General features: G+C 45.2%; 1 protein-coding gene across 1 annotated transcript; it reads left to right on the forward strand.

Annotated features, from left to right (window-relative positions):
- Positions 1-350: 350 nt before the first annotated feature.
- Positions 351-5,646, forward strand: LOC107114277 (interferon-inducible GTPase 5-like). Its single transcript, XM_015415722.1, has 2 exons — positions 351-431; positions 4,312-5,646. The coding sequence occupies exon 2, from the start codon at positions 4,340-4,342 to the stop codon at positions 5,525-5,527; it is 1,188 nt and encodes a 395-aa protein (XP_015271208.1). The 5' UTR covers positions 351-431; positions 4,312-4,339; the 3' UTR covers positions 5,528-5,646.
- Positions 5,647-16,740: the final 11,094 nt, after the last annotated feature.

The following is a 16,740-nucleotide window of genomic DNA, read 5'->3' on the forward strand; positions in this document are numbered from 1 at the left end:
AAAGACAATTAATTTATTACAGAGTAAAAACCCCTTATGGACTTCTTGCAAGGAAAAAAGAAAATAATGATCTGATGACTTGTGGTTTTGAGGATTAAAAAATTAAGATATAAGAAGAAAAAAGAGAATTCGATACTCTGTGTATAGAGCTAAGGGGAAATTATACAGCCATATGTATGTGCGTCCGTATATTGGTCAGTAAATTTTTATCAGGTGTGTCCATTGTTTTTATCAAAACCATTCGGCCACCCTCCAAATCACCACGCCTCACAAGAGGATGTTGAATTCTATAAAAACAAGCTTGCTTTCTGTTTCATTGCCAGTGGAAGTTTGGGCTTTCCTTCGTCCAAGGAGCAGAGAAGGAAAAAAAAAAATCCTAACGAAACTGCCAGTACGCGCCACCTTCTCAAAGTAGGACTGGGCTGTAAAGGGTAAGCAGATTTTTCCTGATATCAAACTTCTTTGTGGGCTTTGTGGTATTTCTGCAGCTTCTATGCTTAGCACTGGTATTCAGAATCTCTGTGAACATATTTTAAGAACTCTTTCAACATAAAGGAAGACGCAGCAAGCCCCTTTTTGTGTGCTTGGAATATTCGGTAGTAAAAAAGCTCAGTATTTAAGGAGAGACATCATTTTATATTTGAGTTGGGGGGGAACAGGAGGAAGACTCACAGAAAGGCTGAACAGCAAGTTCGATAGCAAGGTAAAGGGAGTGAGCTTTCACAGTTGCATGCAGTGATTATAGCAAGCGATCAAGAACAGGAAGCCTATGATTTTGCAAAAACAAACAAACCCTCAAACAAAGGGATTTATTTTTACCTTTGGCAGGGATCCCTAGTGCTCAGTTACGATTGGAAAGTATGAAACACTTAATGCACAGCTAGTGTTGCCAACCTCCCTGTTGGGTCTGGAGAGCTCCCAAAATTACAAGTGATCTCCAGGTGACAGATCGACACTGTAGCATTATATTCTGCTGAGGTTCCTCCACAGGATCCACCCCCAAAGCCTCAGGAATTTTGCAAGCCACAGTTGCCACCTGAATGCTGATGAGGAAAAAAGGTGGCAGGGATGCAACTTAATTGCTGGTCTCCCCTCATTTCCCCCCCTCCCTGCACCCAACAGTGCGTGTCCTCTTCATTATATGTCTCTCTACATCCCATATTCTGTTTCCTTTCATTGTCTGTCTCCCCACCTCCTCATGGCTTTCCTCTACCTCCCTATGCCAGCTGAGCTGTCCCTTATATCCTCACCACGTGGGTCTTTGGGCGTCCCATGCAGCCCATTTTCAATACGCCCCACAGAACGTTCTCTTCCATTGGCCTTGGCGTTGCCCTAGATCTCTCTGCTCCTTCCTCTCCTCATTCTGCCTGTTTCTTCCTACAGCCCATTTGGACTGCATGGATTGAGCGATTAATAAATGGAAAGATGATGATGATGATGATGATCATCATCATCATCATCATCATCTTTGGCAAACAGGCAGGCCCACTGTGAAGAGTTAGCACAGAAACAGCTTCCTGAAGCAACGTACTACTTAGGGTTGCCAGCTCTGGAGATTTAGGGGATGGAGATTGGAAAAAGTGGGGTTTGGGGAGAGACCTCAGCAGGGTACAGCGCCACAGACTCCGCTTCCAAAGCAGCCATCGGCTCCAGGGGAACTGATCTCTGTCATCTGAAGTTCAGTTGTCACAGCCACAGATCTTCAGGCCCCAACCTTATTGGCAGCCGGAGGTGAGGGGGTTCTGTGGGACTCTAATATTTGGCCCTGTTTTCTTACTATACTTGCAAGCAGGGCTATTTTCGGGCAGGAACGCACAGGAACGGCACTCCGGCTGGCTTCAGAATTGGCCTCGCCCACTACAGCCAAAACCTCTGCTTGTGTGGCTACAGAGGGAAGGCCTGGAGAGCAACCCCCACTGGCGACTCTGAGGCAGGCGGGCCAGGGGGGGACCTGGAAGGATCAGGGAGGCATTTAAATGCCTCCCCGTGCTTTCCCCAGCCTGTCCAAGGGCCAGCTTGCCCAGGCTCCCCGCAGCCGCAGGGCACCCAGGCAAGCCAAGGTAAAGCATGGGGTGTGGCCCAATATGCTAATGAGCTGTGCTGTCATGGGTGTGGCCTAATATGCTAATGCGTCTCTGCTGTTGAGTGTGGCCTATTATGCTAATGGGTTCCTGCTGGGCTTTTTCTACAAAAAAAAATCCCTGCTTGCAAGACTGTTTTTTCTCTTTGAAATTATGGTTGCCAGGTCCCCCTAGCTACCAGCAGAGGATGAGGGGAGGGAGAGGGTTGTTAGTTTCAGGTTGGGAAACTACTGGAGATTTGGGGATGGAGCCTGGACAGGACAGGAACCTCAGAGGGGTACAATAGCATACAGTCTAGCCTCCAAAGCATTTCTTTCCTCCAGGGGAACTGATCTCTGTAGTCTGGCAATGGTCCCTGTACCCATTAGTTTGTCCAGAGTGTTTGAGAGAGAAAGAGAGTGTTAGTAGAGTGTGTACAATGAAGAGACTGAGTGAAGTGCTGTAGGCCATGAGAGAATATGTTGTTTTTGAAGTTATTAGCATTGTACCTCATGTATTAGTGGCAAATTGGGAAATTAAGCTTTGGGGATGTTATTAGCCTAAGTGGCAAGTGAAATAATAAGCCCTTGTGGCCTGGTGTATTTAAGGAACTTTTGAGAAGGAGAACTGTACCTATCTGAAACCATTACACTTATGCGCCTATCTGAAACGATTATGCTTATGAACTTTACTGAAACCGTTAAGCTGTTTTACTTCTACATAAACTCTATGTTTAAGAGAAAACAGCTAATTTATTTAAAGGGTTTCTTTCTACATGCTAACCATTCTGTCATTTGACCAAAAATAACTAATAACTAATATAAACTGTTCTTTAGTTCCAACTAAAAATTCTAAGGCAAGAGCCATCGGTGGCACTGGCAGTGAAAATAAGTAGAAAACACTAAGGAAGACAAGGAGGCAACATAACACGTGTCATCTCCAAACATTATAGAGAGGTGCCTTTACAGGTATTACATATTTACAGGTATTACATATAAGGGTGTGAAGAAATGCATTTTTGGGTGGAGGTTTGAATTGAGTAAAGCCTTCACCAGGAGTTTTTTTTAAAGTTTTTGACTGATTTCACACAAGAGCTGCGCCGCGGTTGCGCCTCCCTTTGCCCCACTTCTATTGGTCAATTTCCCACTCGAAGCCATGCGGCCGCGTTTTGACCCGCGGCTTCACCTGATTTCCCCTGTGGTTTCGTGATCCTTTTTTGAGGGGAAGATTTGTTTGAGGGAAAATCGGGCGAAGCTGCAGGTCAAAATGCGGCCGCACGGCTTCGAGTGGGAAATCCAGGTGTTAGAAAAACCTTAGAGGGCAGGGTGGAACAGGGCCTGTGGGCCAGAGCAGGACTGTTCTGACACAAAGGGGTCTCAGAAAAGAGCAAAACTGTAACAGAGATGTATTTCTAGAGCATTATGATGTACTTCACTGGACAAACCAAAAGTGACATCAGTGTCAGGTCTCCTCTTGTGACATAACTTCCATCCCCAAAAGATTTCTGCTGACTGCCAATGCTCTGCTGGCAACCATAGGTGTGTGGATGATGTGGTTGGACTGACCACGGTTAACTCTTTGTGTTTCCATCTAATAAGAGGAAATTTGATTGGTGATGATCAGTCCTGGATCCCAGGTTTGTCCATCTTCCATACTTCTTTGAATGGTACAAGTCTGGGGTGGTGGTGTCAATTTGGGAACCAGATCTCACAATTTTGGAAGTAGCATCGACTAGCAGCAACATCCAATCCAGATGGGGTGGGCATGAGTGAACAAAACTAACTACCTCTCCTTCTCTGATAAGTAGGCCTACATATTCCTACTATCTTACTAACACCTAACTGAAGTGTCTTAGGCTGCTCTGATCTTATTTTTTGCTGCCACCCTGTTTTTATTTAATTGGTTTTTAATTGTATATTTATTGTTCTGTCTTTGTTGTGAGCTGCCCTGAGTCCATCATGGGATAGGGTGGGATATAAATAATGGGCTGGTTTCCAGCCATGGATCACAAATAGCGGCAAGGTGTTAGAAGTGGTGTCCGATCCAACCCAAGTTATGCAAACATGGGAAATGTAGCAACTGGCTCAGTCATGATGACCAAATGCATTTGACACAGAGCTAGTTTTTTATGGATGGAGGAATATCATAAGAAAATCTGTTTCCCTGTACAGGCAAATCCAGATTTTCACAGGTAACTATCATCTGGATTTTACATAGTACAAAACAGTGAAATTTCCCTTTTCTTTCTCAGATTAAGCAAATCATCCCAAAGAACGGCAATGGGTAGCGACAGCTCAAAAGTAATCGTAAGAACTAATCTTGAAAACCTGAAGGATGCAATGAAGCAGGGAAATCTTCCAGACCTTGCATCTCAAATTCACCAAGAACTGGATTTGCTAGAAGGCACCACCGTTGACGTTGCTGTCACAGGGGTATCGGGAGCTGGTAAATCGTCTTTCGTGAACGCTGTGCGTGGCATGGCAGACTCTGAAGAGGGCGCAGCTGCCACTGGGGTGAAACAAACAACCATGGAGCCAAAGGCATATCAGCATCCCACATTCCCAAATGTAACAGTGTGGGATCTACCAGGAATTGGGACACACGAATTTAAAGCCAACGAATACCTGAAAAAGATTAATTTCGGCAGGTACGATTTCTTCATCATTGTCGCTGCAGAACGCTTCTTTGAGAATGATGAAATGCTGGCCCGTGAAATTCAGCGGCTAAAGAAGCATTTTTATTTTGTGCGCACCAAAGTGGATAGCAGCCTAGAGGCGGAAAGAAGGAAACCAGACTTCAGTGAGGAAAAGACCCTTCAAGAGATACGGGAATACTGCTGTGAGAATTTGACCAAAGCAGGAGAATCTGCTCCAAGGATTTTTCTCATCTCCAGTTGGCACCTGGATAAGTATGATTTCCCTGTCCTGCAAGTGACCTTGCTGAATGATCTGAATGAAATGAAGAGACATGCTTTAATCCTGGCTCTGCCATCATTCTCGAAAGAAATCCTGCAAAAGAAAAAGGCTGCCATGGAGGACATCATATGGCGACAAGCTATTGTGTCCGCTTGTGTTGAAGCTTTTCCTGTGCCACACACACCTTTGTTATGTAATTTTCTTATCGTGATAAAAACGCTAAGGCACTTCTACAAGGTTTTTGGCTTGGATGATGATTCCCTCCATCGGCTTGCAAAGTGGGTTGGCAAACCTGTTGAAGTATTGAGATCTGCTATCCAGAAGTCCCCAGTGCCCAGTGAGATCACTGAAGAATTTACAATCAGCCTTTTGTGCGAGTTTCTGGCTTTGCATATGACAGTAGATGCAGTGATTTCATATTTGGAACCAAGCATGGTCGATCTCCCTGATGGAGGACAATGTTTTAAAACCCTGTTCTTTCTGCTGAAGTTCTTCCTGAATGATATTGTGGAAGATGCTGGGAACGTCTGGGCAAAAGCTGCAGAGCATTAAGAGTCCCAGGTAAAAGACAAATACAACAATCTGGAAACACATCAAAGTGCATGAATGATTGTCAGCTAGCTGCCATAGAAGGCTGGGAGGCAGTTGTCCCCCCTCTTCTCCCCTGGCATCTGCGCATGCCCTATTTTCCCTGTGTATGATCTTGTCTCATGCATTCCTGTCTGTAAACGCTAGGCAACGCTTATCTGCAAGGTTAACAGGTGTGTGGGGAAGCTGCTTTGCCAACTGTATAATGAACTGCACCGTGTGAAGCTGTAATTGTTTAGGTTTTAAGGAACGTTGCTTCTCAGGCTTTTGAGCGCGTAACCTGGAGTCTGCCCGCTCGGCGGGAATGGAGATTATTGGTTATTACCCTGTTTGAATGTCTTACATTATTCCTTGCCCACCCTGTCCCAGGCATTCTGGACAGTGAACTTGTTCCTGCTCTATCATAGCTTTAGTAAAATACTACTTTGCCTAAACGTGTATTGGATTAATAGCTGTGGGGGACCGGACAATGATGCACAGGGACGTTTTCTGCACAAGCAGCTCTCCCTGCTCTTGCATTTCTATTCCCCTGCCTCTTCAGCTGGTTTCTGCAATGGTATTTGCAGTCTGAGATGCAAAATCGAGGTTTGGTCCCTTTTGTGGTGCAGCAGTGGAATTCCTGGAAACAGGGAAGTCTGATGCTGTGCCGCAAGGGAAGACAAACCTCATTTTTTAAATCTCGGACTGCGAAGATAATTGTGGAAACCAGCTGAAGAGGTGGAGGAATAGAAATGCAAGAGCGGGGAGAGCTGTTTGTGCGGAAAATGTCAGGGTCACAATTCAAGTACAAATCTGACAGGAAATTGGATCCACACTACAGAAGTAAGTCCCATTTTATTCAGGGGGGCTACTCCCAGGAATTACATATTACCATATTATGAATTATATAACATATTGATCACTATGTTCTTTTGATTTATCAGTAGAGATGGACTAACTCTCCCCGACTCTCTTCACATTGAAGCTAGCCAGAACACTGAATTGTGCTGTCAATTAAACACAGATGAGACACAAGTTACCTGGGAATAAGGCCCATTGAACTGAGACATCAGGCTCTCTCAAAAAGTACTAAACAGCAAAAAAAAAAAGATTGCTACTAACTTTGAAAATAAAGCAAACTCAGCCATGGCATGAGGAAGTTTAATAGGGGATGGATAACTGGGGAGATGTGAAAGGTCAGTTTTTTCATCTAGGGAGAGGAAGCAGGTGAGCCAAATCTCTGGATGGGGCTGTCTCCCTGCACCTTCACTAACTTTAGAAAGTTATTCTGGTCCCTGGATGCTGACATCCAGCTAGCTCCAGGTCTCTCTTCCCATTCCATCTCCTTTCTTCTTCTCCTGGTGTCGCCTCTTTTAAAAAGGGAGAAAAAGAAATGAGGAGATCAGAGGCAGACTGGGCAACAGATTACCCTGGAATAATTTCCAGAGTGGCCCAATTCATGTTCTTGATCAGATGGATCTACCTTAATAGATCAAAGGCTTCAGAACCACCTTTTAATCTCAGACTTCACGTGTGCTTTAACAAAGTCTAACACAAGATGTACTTTAAAACCATAAATTCAAATTATATTCACATATTCAGCAATCATTTGTTTTGATGCAAACTGAAACGAAAGCATTCACTATTTCACATTTATGAAGTCTAATACAGATAATGATCGGGGGAGAGGGGAAATCATCCTTCCACTGTTTTGCTAGATTCTTGGGAAAGATTAACTTGACACTCATGTATTCCTCTGTTCATTGTATTTTCTGTTTTACTGTTTTATTGTTTTCTGTTTTACTGTTACATATGTTTTAACTCCTCAGCCGGGCAGAGATGAGAAGGAATGAGGCTGGAAAACAGAAGAATGAAATTGTGGGTAGGGGAGAGAAATAAAGGTGTATCAGGTTGGTTGATAGGCTTAAGTATATCTCTTGATAGGCAAATGGTTCCCTTAGCCTCATAGGTTAAAAAGTTCGCAGCCACAGAGAACTTTATTTAAAAATCACTGCTAAAAAAGGGCAGCAAATAGCAGCACTAACCAGGAAGTCAGGGTGTGTCTGTTTTGCGTAGCCTTGCCTTTGCACGTAGTGACTGCAGTGCAAACACAAAGCCTGGGGTCTCAATTTCCTAAATGTTCTTGAAATCCCCCATCCTGTAAGCCCAGTAAGTCAACCAGAAGGTAGAGTAATTTACATCTATTAAACAATTGCTTCTAGTAGTGGGATCTGGGCTTGCTAGAAGACTTCAGCACATTTCAGATGCTGCATTCATTGTACACTTTTATAAGTAATAAGAATTATTACTACACCATGTCAGGATTCTGTTTTAGTAAATGCCTGCTTTCATCTTTCATTTGCATTTGAATTTTAATAACACTCGTACTACTTCACAATGGCTGGCTTTTGATTAAATAAACATTAAATAAACTTTGTTACATGTCTCTGCATGGGGGGGGGGATAACTGGCATCCACATACTCCGAGGCGGGGGAACTGCCAGGGTCCATGGCTTCGGGCAGGGCCCACTGCTGTTGATTCCATTCTCAGGCATCGAGAGTTGCCACTTGTGGGTTAGGAAATACCTGGAGATTTGGGGGGTGGAGTCTGGGGAGGGCGGGGACATCAGCAGGGCACAATGCTACAGAGTCCAGTCTCCAGAGCAGCCCTCTTCTCCAGAGTAACTGATCCATGTAGTCTGGAGATCAATTGTAAATACTGGGAGATCTCCAGGCCACACCTGGAGGTTGGCCACCTCAGCATCACCTCTGATGCCTGCAGTGATATCCTCCCACTGCCTGCTTGTGAGTGCTTTGTCATGTGCTCCCAGCTGGGTATGCTTCAGAACACTGCTGGAGAAGAGCACATGAGGTGTGTGTGTGTGTTGGGGTGTGTGTGCACAAAGCATTATTGTTCCTGGTTGGCCGTGGCAGTTGTGCTCCTAGATGCCCAGGGACTCCATGACCTGGAACCAATCCTGGTGGGGGAAATATGCTCGATGAAGCATTCAGTCACAGCATTCCTTACATCCCAGTAGTCTTCCTGGAAATGTGCAGGCTGGAATCATTTAGCAGGGTGGCAGCTGCTGCTCCTGCTCCTGCTGCTGAAATAAATAACCAATAGACAAACTGGCTGGAAAAACAAAGATGTGCTTTCACTTTCACTGCGAGTGAGACTCCAAGCTTTTACAAGAAAGGAGAACTAGTAAGCCGGTTGTGGAATAAGTTCAGTTTAGTCCCGCTAGGGAACTTCTGTCACTTTTCCTTGCCTGGCCACTTTTTAACTGATTGTTCAGTGTCGCAGCCAGCCCCATCACTGTTCTTTTGCTGAGTGGTCACACACTTTAAACCACAGGTGCAGTGCCCCAGCCCTTTCTGTGCAAGCTGACACATGGACAGATGAATACCCACGAAGCCACCTCATACTGAATCACACCCTGGGTCCATCTGAGTCAGCATTGCCTACTCAGACTGGCAGCAGCTCTCCAGGGTCCTGTTAAGAGGTCTTTCACATTGCCTACTACTTGGTCCTTTTAACTGGAGATGTCAGGGATTGTACCTCGGCTCTTCTGCATGCCCATCCTCTCTTCAGTTTCTCGTCAGTCCTCCTTTCTCTTCATTCAGATATGTTCCTGCTATAAAGATTTCTCACATCCGAAGTCAGTATGTTAAGGTTTTTAAATACATCCCTGTTCCAAGATATGGCTTATTATTATTAGTATTATGTTTGGCTGGCTGCTATGGATGAGGGTGTGTTGTGTGTTGTGGGCAGGGCTATTTTTGGGCAGGAACGCACAGGAACGGAGTTCCGGCTGGCTACCAAGTTGGCCACGCCCAGCAGGAACTCATTAGCATAATAGGCCACACCCAACAGCAAGAACTCATTAGGATTGGCTACATTAGGGGTGTGTGGCCTAACATGCAAAGGAGTTCCTGCTACAAAAAAAAAGCCCTGGGTTTGGACAACAAACATGGTAAACAGAATAAGAAGGGAAAGGTGGGTGTGGCTGGATGACCACACTTCTGGTAACATGGGGATGTGGCCTAATGGGCCAATGAGCGGTGCTGTCAGGGTGTGGCCTAATATGCTAATGAGTTTCTGCTGCTGGGTGTCGCCTATTATGCTAATGAGTTCCTGCTGGGCTTTTTCTACAAAAAGAGCCCTGGCTGTGGTTGGGATTGACACAGCTTCCTTACTGTTCTCCATTTTCATACTGTCTGAAGCCCTGTGGCAAAGGACATCTGTGTACAGGAAACCTCCGTTAAACCTGGGAAGCCTGCAAAAAAACAAAAACAAAACAAAACAGCCCAGTGGCTGATAAGAACTGTTCCTACTTCTTGGAAATAACCACACCTGGCGTGGTCCAGTCAGCAAATCGTTGGAATAACTTTATGGGAAACAAACGTGCCTTCTCTTTCAGTGTGAGCGAGATTTCGGACTCCTATCAGGTTTCACAGCATATATAAGAGGCAGTTTCTGAGGGAGCAGGGAAGGCGAGACCCTTGATCCAGCAACTGGTCACCACTGATCCTCCAGCTCTTCAAGGGAGCCCTTGGCCAAACTCCTTAGGGAAGCTCCATCCTTGGCCCAACAGCCTCTGAACACAGAACAGTGGAGTCAACAGAGACCCTGTGGCTCAGTTTGTGGACATGAAAACAACGGGGAGGCGGATGGAGGACTAAAGGCCACTTCTCCTGCTGTGCTGTGGTCACAAACAGAAAAGAGCTGATGTGCATCTGGGAGCATTAAAGTAGGGTTGCCGGCCTCCAGGTGGGGCCTGGAGAGCTCCCACTTTTACAACTGGTCTCCAGTTGACAGAGATCAGCTCCCCCGGATAAAATGGTGGCTTTGAAGGGTGGACTCTATGGTATTGTACCCTGCTGAGGCCCCTCCCCTCCCCAAACTCTGCCCTCCTGGGTCCACCCCCAAAGACTCCAGGTGTTTTCCAACCCAGACCTGGCAACTTTACATAAATGTCCCATCTAAGTTGCCAACTCTGGCTTGGGCCATTCCTGGAGATTTGGAGGCAACGCCTAGGGGCGCCAGGGTTTGGGGAGCGGGGGGAGCTCAGAGAGGATGCGATGCCATAAAGACTGCCCTTTCCTTCAGGGGAACTGATGTCTGTGGCCGGGAGATCAGCCGTAATTCTGGGAGAACTCCAGGTTTCACATGGAAGCTGGCAACCCTACTTGTTCCCCAGGAAGCAGAAGGACTTAGTAATGCATTGATGGAGTCTTACTGTGCACGTGTAGTTATCAATGCCAGGGGGAAGCAGAGACACATCAGCTTCTCCATTATACAAACAATAAACAGAAGAGTAGCAGCACCTGAAACACTGCAAGACTGCCTTGACCTGCATTGCCCAGGCAAGCACCATCTCGTCAGATCTTGGAAGCTAAGCAGGGTTGACTCTGGCAAGTACTTGGATGGGAGACCTCCGTGGAATACCAGCAGTCGGGAGGCGGGGGCAGGCTTTATCCAGCCACCTCTCTGAATATCCTCCAGGCTCCCAGGAGGGGTCAGTCACCAGAGGCCACCATGACCTCCACATGCACACATGCACACACACGCATGTGCGCGCACGCACACACACATGAAAAATACAAAAGTGCCCCTGTCTTGTCCAAAGGACAACCCCTCTCTCATTCTCAGGCATTGACCCACAGCCACCTGAGCTCTCAGAGTTTCACTGGGTCCTGGTCCCTTTACTTCTAGGTCCCCTTTGAGGATGTACATAGATGTTCAGCAAGCACTTTTTAAAAAATAATTTTTTAAAATTTATTTATATAATGTTACAATTTAAAATGGCAGCAACAGTGACATAATATGTGTGACAACAACCATATCATTTACAATACTATATAAATATATAAACAATTTTGATAAACTGACAACCGTTAACTTCTGTGAAGATACAGTCTATTAAGCAATTTTGCATTCAAGTACCTTTTAACTAAGAGGGCAATGAAAGAGGGGGAAAAACACTTATGTAGCCTCAACAGAATAAGAGGAGCTCATATTTGGCCGCTTTAATAGCCTCCCGTTCAAAACATTCTAAATCTATCTTTTCTACTAAAGGGAACCAAATACTTAACGTATTGAAGAAAAGTTGTTCATTGTGGATGGAATCTTTATAAACTGAAAAAACGCCTAACATAAACAAATCCCAGATTTTATGAACCCATTGTACTACACTAGGAATTGCTTTTTCTTTCCAGGATCTGGCTATAAGAATTTTTTCTGCAGTAAGTAACTCCTGATACAGCAAATAAACAAAAAATCTCTCTGCATTTATTTAAATTGTTCAAATGATGAAGAGTGTTTGCTAAGCAGAAACCACCCGGAATCACAGGATTAACAGCACAACAGTAATTAGGGCTGCCAAGTGGGGCTGGGGGGCGGGTAAACCCTCGCTTTCGAGGTCCGATTTCCGCCGCCACGGAATCGGGCCCCGGGGGGAACTTCGCCCCCCGAAATGCAGCGTGGCTATGGTTTTCCTTCTGACGATCGGGGCCACACCCTCAACGTGAGCGACATCGCGTGTCACTTCTAGTGACGTGCTGGTGAAGTGCGTGCGCGCATGCATAGCACAACAGCTCCCGGAGCCCAGCGACGCTCCCCCACCGGTGAGTTTTTTAGACTTGGCAACCCTAACAGTAATACTTCAATTATGCCTGGGCTCTGAAGCTCCAACTGCTTACAGCCCACCCCCAAAAAAGACTGAAGGAAGACTTATCATGGTGAACGAAATTATGGCTTAGGTTGACAGTCTGGAGGGTTATGCTGGGGTCACCCTTACATACCAGTTGCTGATAAAGAGGTGGTCTGGTTTGGTATCCGAAAAACTCACTCACTCTGTCAGCAATTTGAAAGGAAAAAAAACCCACCCAGAACTGTGTGTATATAAACCCTGTGGCTAAAACCCACAATTTGTGAAAGTCTTTTGCACATAGACCGAAAGGCCCAGTGTTAAAGAATTTAAAGAGACCTTGGAGTATGGCGTAATGGTTACAAAGCTGTAATAAGGGAGACCGGCTTCCCACTCAGCCATAAACTGACTTGATGACCTTGGGCGAGGGAGAAGGACAGGCCGCAGAAAAATGTAGCCAGGACAGGCCGCAGAAAAATGTAATCAGCAGCCTGAGAAGATAGAGACAGTGGCTGACAAAAACTCACGCTACGCTGCTTACAGGAAATCACACCACTGTTGCTGGCTGAGCACCCCAAGGGGTTTGAAGTGTAACCCTCTGATAAAGAACCCTATTTTTTTCTTCCATTCTTCGTGAGACTTCAGCCTCTTACTAAGCAACATAGAAAAGACCAGGGAGACTTTTGGGAGCCAGGGAAGAAAGGCCCCACCAACCAAAGTTGGCCACCGAGTCCCCGGCGTCTTAAAGCAGCCCTTGGCTATAAACGGTAAGCAAATCTCTTTCGATATCAAACGTCTGCACGGGCTTTGCAGACTGGCAGCAGCTGCTGTATCTGGTGTTGATATTCAAAATAATTATTTTGAACAGGTCTCAACAGGACCTCCATGTTTGTCTCTATAATGTATAATGACTTTGACGATGAGTTCTGATTCTGCCAGATATGGTTCCATTGATCCTCGGAAATCTGGCATTGAGGGTCTTTTGACCAAGCTTCTTGATAGTTCAAATTGCTGTCGTGATGGCTGTTATTTAAAATTTTGTAAATTTTTGATATTAGATTCTTTCCCCAAAAAAATTCTGAACACTTGGAGAAGGGGAAACATGAAAGAAAGCCCTATTCCCTGTAAAGTGAGAGAGAGTGTGTGTGTATTTGTGTTCATGTACAGCACAAGTCTCTGAGTTGCATCACTACATGAACCACAGGAAAACAGTTTTCTTACCATTCTAACTCACTTTTAGCAGCTTTTTTATTAATTCCTTTTTCTGATGGTGCCCCGTAGCCTGAATCTCTCAGCACCGTGAGAGGTCTCTCGGGGGACAGCAAGGCATGGCTACTGTAATGTCCTATATCTGGGGCTTCTACTGAAGACTTCTTGGCAATTAAAACTGGTTCAGAACACCGACGCCAATGTTTTAATGGAAGAGAAGAACCAGATCTACACTGGCTCCACAGTTTGTTTTGAGGTCTCAAAGTGCTGTTTTTGACTTGGGAACTCTAAATAACTGGTACCTGATAGATGGTCTCTCCTCTGCTCACTCACTAAACTTTCTCTTCTAAATACCATTTTCTGGGTGTCGCCACTGGTGGAATTGATAAAATTTAAGGAGAAGGTGCCTCTTTGCTCTTCTTTTCTCCTTTTTCCTCACTGCACCCCACAGCATATGTTCTCTTCATGATATGTCTCTCTGCACTCCTTTCTGTTTCCATTCATTTCCTCTGTTTCTCTCCACACTCCCCCCCAAGACTATGCAGGATCCCCCTTTGCTAAATATTCCCTAGTTTAAGGAGACCAAGTTGCCCGCTTTGGCAGAATACCTCCCAGTCTTCAACCCTGCCCTCCCCCTGCTGCATTTTCAAATCTCCAGGAACTTTGCTACCTGGAATTGGCAACCCTACAACCCTAGCTATTAGCCACGGATGAGGCTGCTCTTGTAGAACTGTAATATTTTACATCATCTTCTTACTATGGTTGCTTCTTGAAATCATGTCCTGTTTTTCAAATACTTATTCATAGCAATGAATACCCGCATTGTTTCAAGACGGAAATAAGGTTTCTAACCAGCAGCCTGAGAAAATAGAGACAGCGGCTGACAAAAACTCACGCTGCTTACAGGAAATCACACCACTTTTGCTGGCTGAGCACACCAAGGGGCATTTGAAAAGTATTCCAAGTGAGGTCGTATGAACCCTATTTTGTTTCTTCCATTCTTAGTGAGACTTCAGCCTCTTACTAAGCAACACAGAAAAGACCAAGAAGACTTTCGGGAGCCAGGGAAGAAAGGCCCCGGCAACCAAACAACTGGTGGCCACCAGGTCTCCAGTGTCTTAAAGCAGCCCTTGGCTATAAACGGTAAGCAAATCTCTTTTGATATCAAACGTCTGCACGGGCTTTGCAGCCTGGCAGCAGCTGCTGTATCCGGTGTTGATATTCAAAATAACTATTTATTCCACAAAAACCAGAGACACACTAGGGAGACTAAGCCTTTTCATGTGCTTGGAAAGTCTGGTAGAAGAGAAGGGCAATAGTTAAAACAGAGGCACTGTTTCATAATTGAGTCAGGGTGTCAAGTTTGGGAAACTGGCACCTGTGTTAACTGAATAGTTCATCCCTGCCTTTCACATTGTCTGTATCTTTATTACTGCCCTCTCTTGCCATTGCATTCCTAAGGGGGGTGGGAGAGTGTGTGCTGTTAGAGAAATAGTCAGGGAGTATCTCTTGGTAATTTTCCTAAGAGGCCCCGAAGACATCTTTCACACGCGAATGTCCTTGGAGAAGATTGTGGATGGCTGGTGTAGATAGTGACCGTATATCTGTTGGGGTCGCTGTAGTAATGCTGACGTAGGGGTGTTTGGGATTTTGGGGGGGTTGCCTGTGTCTTGCTTTTCCCCACCTTAGCAATCCAGTCCTAACAAGGAGTTTGTACCCACAGCATCTCATATCACTAAATAAAGCATTCACTCCTGAAGTGTGTGTGGAGAGTGATTTGACTGGGAACCTGACACAGGGGCAGGAGAAAGCAAGATTCGCAGAAAGGCTGAAAGACATATTCAATGGCAAGGTAATGAGGCAGTGTCTTAGAAGAGCTGTCAGGCCGAAAATCTCTTCCTTAAACATTGGCCACCATATATTGAACAACATTTACAATTATAGACCAATTAGCTTGCTTTCCATTTTAGGGAACCTATACGCCAAACCCCTGCTTCTCAATTGTCTAAATGGATGGCAGACAAACTTCTCAAATTAGGGATTGACAAGCGCCTTTTATTTCTGATTCGGAAGCTGCATACGGCCAATTTTTGTCAAGTGAGGTTTGACAATAAAGGCTCCCTCACCAAGGAAATAAGTGTTTCTAAGGGGGTTAAACAAGGGTGCGTCCTTGCCCCTTCACTTTTTAACCTTTTTATTTCTGATTTATCATCCTCCTTGGATAGGGTTAATGGCCATCCGCCTAAATTAAACATGACTGCAGTTCCGGTTTTGCTCTACGCGGATGATGCGGCCATCCTTTCCTTTACAAGGATTGGTCTCATACGCTCTCTATCCGAGTTTAATGCTTACTGTTCCCGGAATTGCCTTTCCATTAACTTTGACAAGACAAAAATATTGGTTTTTTCTAAATCATGGAAATGTAACCATTGGTCAATAGCGGGAAGAGAAATACAGCAAGTAAAATCCTTCCGGTACTTAGGAGTGCTATTTTCATACAACTTAAGCTGGTGCTCGCATAGAGAACACTCCCTGACTATGGCTAAGAATAAGGCTGCAGCCCTAATTCGGTTTTTTTTCCAAAAGGGCAACCAATTTGTACCGGCTGCGCTTAAGATGTTCCAAGCAATTGTTATATCTCGTCTGCTATACGGGATCCCTGTTTGGATCCAGTCTTTCAATAAGAGAGTTGAGAGCATTTACTCCAGCTTTTTGCGTAGGATTCTTGGTGTTTCCAACTCAGTGTCACTCTTTGCTCTTTACAAGGAGCTGGGTCTTCACTTGGTAGAATCTCGGGCTTGGATCATTACGATCAAATATTGGCTTCGGCTTTACTTTCGATCTCCCTCTGCTAGCCTAATGGCCCAACTTTTAACTGACCCCTATATATCAGAGTGGTCACAGGCCATAGTGAAAAAGGTGGGTACCCTAGGTATTGACCTGGAATCCCTCTATAACTGTGGTGAGGTCGCAATCTTGCAGGTGGTCAAGAGGAGAATGTGGGATATAGAGGCGCAGATCATTAATGCCGGTAGTCTTGGGGTCTGCTCTCCCTATTCATTACCCCTCCTTCCCCTACATACATCCATGGTACCGTATATTGCTAATCTGACAATCCCAGTTTTTAGGAGGGTTTTTATGCTTGCAAGGTTCAACCTTTCCCCTTCAGTAGTGGTCTCAGGTAGATACAGGGGTGTCCCGTATAAGGATAGACTCTGCAACTGTAATCTTGGGGAACCCGATTCTGTTACCCACATTCTTTTTCGCTGTCCTAAATATTCCGCTATGCGCAATATCTTGATTCGTCCTCTCTTCCCTATGCAGAGAGACTTTCTGGAT

The sequence above is a fragment of the Gekko japonicus genome, unplaced genomic scaffold, assembly GCF_001447785.1.
Source record: "Gekko japonicus isolate JY-2015 unplaced genomic scaffold, Gekko_japonicus_V1.1 scaffold4896, whole genome shotgun sequence".
In the NCBI taxonomy this organism is placed as follows: Eukaryota; Metazoa; Chordata; class Lepidosauria; order Squamata; family Gekkonidae; genus Gekko; species Gekko japonicus.

Coding starts and splice junctions, on each gene's coding strand:
- LOC107114277 (XM_015415722.1), top strand. CDS start 4,340: ATGGGTAGCGACAGCTCAAAAGTAATCGTAAGAACTAATCTTGAAAAC.